Source organism: Geospiza fortis, unplaced genomic scaffold (assembly GCF_000277835.1).
Source record: "Geospiza fortis unplaced genomic scaffold, GeoFor_1.0 scaffold114, whole genome shotgun sequence".
NCBI classification, from domain to species: Eukaryota; Metazoa; Chordata; class Aves; order Passeriformes; family Thraupidae; genus Geospiza; species Geospiza fortis.
The window spans coordinates 2,998,292-3,004,978 of NW_005054383.1; the positions used below are offsets into that span (position 1 = coordinate 2,998,292).

The following is a 6,687-nucleotide window of genomic DNA, read 5'->3' on the forward strand; positions in this document are numbered from 1 at the left end:
CAGCACTTGTCAAATTGTTGAAAATGATATGTTTATTATTTTTAATGAGAAAAAAAACCCACTGGTGTTCAGCAAGTGCCTGGGAACATCCCAAAACCAGACCCATGTGGCCACACTTCTCCCTCAGTATGATGAAATGCAATGGTTAGGTTATGGGTTTAAAAGCATCCAGGCATTTCCCTGTCTTCAGACACACCAAATATTCTGTTGAATAAAAATGTGATAAAAAATAAAAATGGTGATAATTCCCAACACCTCACAGTAAGCCATTTCATAAAGATTATTTTTCTCATTGAGGATGTATCTTGATGTTATAGCAGTTCCCTCTGAAAGGCCATTCACTCCATGTACCTTTTTTGTTTCCAAGAACTCAGGTATCATGAAGGTAAGCAAGATTAATGTACCAGATGCCTCCAAAATTTGGTAGAATTAAAGTAATGAAGGAAACACTAAATTATCTTTATAAGAGAATAGGCTAGGTCATGGGAGACTGGGGATTATACTTTGAAGAAAATGTAAAAGTAAGATAGAAATCACGAGGTTTGGAATACTAGGCCTAAATAGGAAAAATACAGAATTAGGACTCAAAAATCATCTGCCCAAAGTAACTGAACGCAAGAGGGTGATGGAGCCATTAAGACAACAAAAATGTATCAGTAATGGGAGATTTCAGGCATCCTCAGAGCAGGATATGTGCAATGTTTGCTTAGACACCATCAAATGTTATGCAGAGCAAGGAATCAGGAACCTCATGAGAAAAGACTCAGTTCTCAGATCTGGAGCAAAACACAAAGTCTTTTCCAAAGACTTGCTCCTGAAAAACAACTCAGTATCATGACCGTGAAGGATAAAGTTCAGTGTCTTTTCACAAGCATTAAAGTCCAAAAATAATCTACCAGAGTCCTGCCCACCAGCACAAAGAGGAAACTATGTAAAGTAAGGGAGCTCGTTGGGAAGAACTTTAGAGGCAGCCAAAGGTTAAGGCCTGAAAGGCAAGCCTCTAGCAGGATGTCTGCAAAGATAGCAACACATGTGGAGTATCACAAAGAGGTGAAGGCAGACCAGAAAGAAACCCAGCAGGGCTAAAAGGCAGAGCAAAGGCGTCACTTACAAGCAAGATATCCTTAGAAAATAAAAAAAAAAAAGGCTGGATGCAGCAAAACAGGCCAAAACCAACAGTTTGTGGAACAAATTCCTGGAGTTATCTAAAGCCATGAGAACCCAGAGAGTCTGCTCACCCTGTAGACAATAAAGGTGTAAAAAAGACTCACAGAAGATAAGAGCATAGCAGTGAAACTGAACACACATTTTACAGTTGAGTTTAGCAGGTCCAGGACTGGAACTTTTTATAGGGAAAACACTAAGGGAACTCCCTCCCCTGGAAACAGCCAGAGAGTTTTCTGAAGGACTCACTAAGCAGAAGAGTCAATCACCACCACTGATTTCCAAAGGCTTGCAGCAAGGTCCAAAGACTCCTCAAAGTTTATGCAATGGGCTAAGGGAGAAGTCCTTGCATGAACAGGTAATGACTTGGAAACTCAGAAACAAAAGATAGGAATAGAAATATTTGGCATGAAAACAGCTTAACTGTGAGACTGTGCAATCCTTAGCATAACAAGAGAGTAAAATGGAGGCAAAGAAGATGTTGCTGACTGCAGAGCATTGCTTTCCACTGGGCTAAGCAAGAAACAAAAACAAGTAAAGCAATTGCTGAAAGGAAGATAATGGGCCTGAAACAGCCTTCAAACCACAAGTAGCTAAGCACATTTTAGTAAACAGAAAAAAGGAAGGAAAACTCCACCAAAAAACCCCAATTAAAAATGTGACTGACTAAATCTGAAAAATTACTCCGACTTCATCTAGAATAGATTCAGCTACTGGTTTTTAAATTCCACAGCACTTAGCAAGAGAAGGAATGAGAGCTGTATTCCTAAAATAGCCAAGCCCGGGAGTCAAATGGCAAAAAAAGAATTTCATCCTTTTACACTAAGTTATCAGCTAGCACATAATCCAGTGCAAGAATCTCAGTGCTCATGCCTTACCTGTCCCAGAAAGGACTTGGCCAGACTAACACAGGGCTGGTTGAAAAAATCTTCTTGCAGCTGAGGAGAGTTTTTTTTCTCTATTGCAAAATATTTGCTGCTTTTTGGAGAAGGATCTGCTCCAGGTGTAGTGTTCAGCTGCTCCACACCATTGATCTGAGGGAAGCTGCTGGTGTTTTGAAGAGCACTTAATTGAGCCAACAGTTTTCTTTTTCTTGGCATAGTTCTAGAAGATAGATATAAGTATCAGTAGGATTATAAAGCTTATTTAAAAGCAACTAATTTCCACAAACTTCTGTTTTTACACACCTCTGCACAACAATGAATCTGAAAGCCATGACTACATGGACAACCTATGCAAACTGCAGCAGCAGGTGACAGATTTAGCTGTGTTTGCACCTGGCTGGGCAAATATTGGGCTCTCCTGATGAGCAAACAGAAAACAGCAGTTTGAGTATTCATCTTTTAAGGACTGCAGATAAAAGGAACTGTGCTCCACTAAGCATTGGAAATAAGTTTGCTGTTAGGTTAGAAAATTCAGAAAGTAAAAGCAAAGATGAACCTAAAGCTAACAAAATCTTTTAAGCAGACAGAAAAAACAGAAAACAAGCACTTCAAAAACTGTGTTGCCTCGGAAAGCCCACAGAAGCTGTGTATCAATCATTTTCAAAGGTAATGTAACTGGATCAGAATCTAAACCTCTACAGGAAATTTAGAGATGCCCTATTGAGTCACAAACTTATTGTGCTGTAGAAGTGTGTTAGAATCTTCCCAAAATGATTCAACTTACCAGAAAGATTCAACCTACTGTTCCAGCCAACAGCACGGACCTGAGGCAGCTACATCACAATTGTGCAATTGTTCTCCTGGTCTGTCACCACCTTCCATGAGAGCTCCACAAAGCTGGTGTTTCCTTTTCAGTGCTGCAGTCCTTCCACCTGCTGAACAGGTACAAGCATTTATTCACTGGATAAAGTGCTTTGAAACAGGCCAAGAGATTCTGGATCTGATACCAAGAGTGCACCATCAAATCAAACTCCAGAATAATCTGCAGTTTTCTGTTGGTCCAGAAAAAGCCCATCTCTCAGATGGGCAGCGCTAGAGATGTTCTTAAGCCTTTGTTATTCAGTGGGGAATACACTTTTCCTGTACTGAATACACAGAAAGTTGAACCCAAACTTTTAAAATGTCCCCATCGGCACTAAATTTGGGAAGTCAGCCTCAAAAAAAGGACTTTTACAAGAGAATGCAAAGACAATAATTCTAAATTGGACCCCATGTAGATGTAAGGGTCCAACATCATACGGATTTAGAAATGGAGATAGAATCCTAAAGCTGAACCTGCAAGCAAGTATATACATAAGTAATTTACTGTTGCCACTCATTTTTCATCATATCATCAGCATTTAAAAATTACTACAAAAAATTTCAACATCAAAAGGAATCTTTATCTTGGTCTGATGATTCTCACAATGAAGTTCCACCAGCAACAGTTTATTTTCACAACAGTAAAATTCAGCATTGCTACAATCTGAATCACCAGTGCCAATTCCCCAACAGTGTTGTTTCACTTCAGAAGAATCCAGACACAAACATATAAAAATAGGTAGGAAAAAAAATGAAATCACATTGACATGACTGGCAGAGAGGCAGGATGGTTTCATTTTTTTCTGAACATCTAATTCTTTATTGCAATAATTCAGTGGTGTCAGAGACTTGCCACAGAACCACCAGCTCCATGCCAGGTACTCTGCTCTGAACTGTGGCTTTTAGCTGGTGGGAATTCTTAAAAATTTTGTCAGAACTCACCAGCCTGCCTCAGACAGAACTGACTGGTGGCCTGGACAAGTAAGTCCTGTCCAGGAGAAAGAGCTGCAGGAAGGAAGGGGCAGAGGAGAACACCTCACCATTTCAGACTGACCCTCTGAAACACTCAGTCAAGGCAGTACTTCCCACTGAAGACAATACCTCCAGACTTCTCTGACAGTATTAACTGGAACTTCCAGCTCATCAGCCACACATAAAGACATGCTGCAAACATGGCTGACTCGAGTGGAGCACTAACTCATTTGGTAATTTGTGCTCTTATGGAATGCGACATCAGAAACAGGATCTGAGCTGCCTGGCACCTACTGCACTTCCAATTAAATCATTCCCAAAGCTGCAAGTGCTCTTACTGACATTTACAGCAGCAGCCTCAGGGCACTGGAACTTCATTGCTGTGGGCTGATCCTTGACCCATCCCAGCATCTTCAATAGAAACAGCAGCAGGAAATTGCCTTGTAGCCAGGAGAAATGGGTCAGTACAGAAACATGAGCGCAGAGTGAGGGGCTGCAACACCAGCTGAGAAACCCAGAAAAAACCCCACATTCCTAATGCTCTGTCCCCCTGCTTGCTCATAGCAAGATCTGAAACACAAAGCTCTGTGCCTCAAAGCCTATCTACACTTTCTGGAAATAATGTTGCTTGCAAATACAAATCTCTTCTTGCCCAAGAAAAATCACACTGTAGGAGGCAACACATTCCATAGATCCAAGCCCTGTGCATTTGGGAAGCAAGAGGCTCAACCTCTTCTGTAAATCCACATAGAAATTCTGCAGCTCTTCATTTCTATCTAGATTTTCCTGCTTGTATAATAAACAAATCCTACTCCTGGGCCTCAAATAATGAGCCATGGGTTTAATCACTTTTTACTAATCCTGTTGTAACCAAATGAACTACAAGCTGTTAAGCACATCTGGTAAAAACATACAAAAAAAAAAGGGCATGGAAGTCAGAAAAAGAAGATCAAGAGCAGAATCAGCACAAGTGCCTGGAGTGTTCAGGGCTGCTGGGCTAATCTCAGGCAAGGGGTTCAGAAGCCTGCAAGCCACAATTGGAGAGACACTGCAAATCTGTGCAAAACCCAGCTGAGCAGCAGATACACCCTGTACTCAAGGCACAACAGAGTCTACAGAAGATTCTTTAATCCTTCTAACAAGACAACATATACAGGCATTTCCTTAGGTATTCAATGAGTTTTCACAAAAAGAAGGAGGGGAAAATATATATATATCCCACTGGCAATTTGCATGTACTTTTGGCTCCCAGGTCCAGATACCTGCACAACCTTCCTCAGGTACATCGGTTTTTCTGACAGAATAATGAAGAGTACATAAAACACTGCCAGTTCTGGAGAGACAATTGCTCACAGCAATTCCCAGTTGTACAGATTTGAAGTGGGAACAGATGCTGGGTCAGACCAAAGGATACCTCTCCCTGGATCCTGCTCTCCTGCCCAGGTCAAGAGCAGGAGCCTGGGGAAGAACAGAATAAACATCCAGGGCTCCTCCACACATCCTCCATGTCTCTGGACTGGAACCTTCTGATCCAGGCACAGTCTTCCCTGAACCTCTGTAACACCAGCCAAAGGGAGACTTGACCAAGAAAGAAAACTTCACAGAAATAGTTATTACTGCTGCAAAAACTCCCTCATCTTGTGTGAGGAATTAGCACTGCTCCCCACCCAGAGGAATTAATTTACACCTGCACTTCACCACCCTCAGCCCTCTTTACCACCTTCAGTAAGGCAAAGCCAGCTGGAAACACTGATTTTCCATGTCATCTACAAACCATCCCTGCAGCACCCCAACGGTGACCTCCAGGCACCAGGAGAGCTGCCCATTTACTCACATCCTCTTTGCTATCTTTGCAACAACTGTGTATTTCTAACAGGGGAACTCCCTTATTATGTCCAGGTAAAGGCTCCTGTTTAAAACCTTCCAGAAATCTGAGTACAGACTGTGAGCCAGACCTCAACATGCTTATTTAGACCTGCAGAAAATTCCAGCATTTTTTAAGGCATAACTTATAAGCCACATTGATTTTCCCCCCTAGATACTTATGCAGCTGTCCAATAATCCTACTTTGCTACATTTGCTATTAATTCACTTGTTGGTGGTCAAACTTTAAAAATTAGTGACACATTTGCTGCTGAAACTATCACTAGCAACACTGTCCTTGGGGGCTGCATCTGGTTTGGTAGTTTATTCCTGCCTGTTTCTGCCAGTTTAGCAACTTATTCCTGCCAGTTATTCCTGTCCTTTTTGTTCCATAACCTCTTAAACAGACATTTTAAGGCAGATCCTTCAATGAGTTCTCAGCATGAATGATGTCTCTCTGCCTTTCCTGTCTGGTCTACCCTATTAGTGACCAGAAATAAGATAATAATGTATAGTTTTCTGGACAACAGTGTGAGAAGCAGGGAAAAAAAAAAAACACTGAAAAATGAGTGCAGCCATGAGCTAATATAACCATAGTCAATTTCTTCACAGACAGATTCTGACAGCACGTGCAATCCTAGCACTGCAAAAATAAGCCAAAAGGAATGCTTTTATTCACCTTACTAAATGCTGGAGATCTTATTTCCTTGCAATTCAAGTCCTCACTCCTACTCCCTACCGGGCATCTTGAGCTTTTTTGGGATGAAGCCTAACTCATTCTTCTGTAAAGAATAAAGAAGGCAACAACGAGCAATGACGAAAAACCAACCACAAAAAGCTTTCTCAGCAGTATTACATCTTGGTTGAGGACATTCGTGATTTGGAGCGGAACCCGGGGCTGCAGCGGGGGGCGTGCCCGGCAGTGCTGGGCAAGGCTGGCAGG

The 6,687-nt window shown here is 41.7% G+C and overlaps 1 protein-coding gene across 2 annotated transcripts in view; it reads right to left on the minus strand.

Moving 5' to 3' along the window:
• The window catches only part of MPG (N-methylpurine DNA glycosylase), a 13,330-nt gene extending 6,680 nt beyond the window's left edge, over positions 1-6,650 (minus strand). Inside the window, exons 1-3 of one of the 2 annotated variants that reach the window (XM_031060499.1) lie at positions 6,424-6,650; positions 2,833-2,980; positions 2,043-2,268 (exon numbers count right to left, since the gene is read on the minus strand). In XM_031060499.1, coding sequence (XP_030916359.1) covers positions 2,043-2,264 — 222 coding nt within the window. In that variant the 5' untranslated portion in view covers positions 2,265-2,268; positions 2,833-2,980; positions 6,424-6,650. Of the gene's footprint in view, positions 1-2,042; positions 2,269-2,832; positions 2,984-6,423 lie in introns of both variants that reach the window. The other variant, XM_005425221.2, reaches the window with a different exon arrangement.
• Between the last annotated feature and the right edge of the window lie 37 nt (positions 6,651-6,687).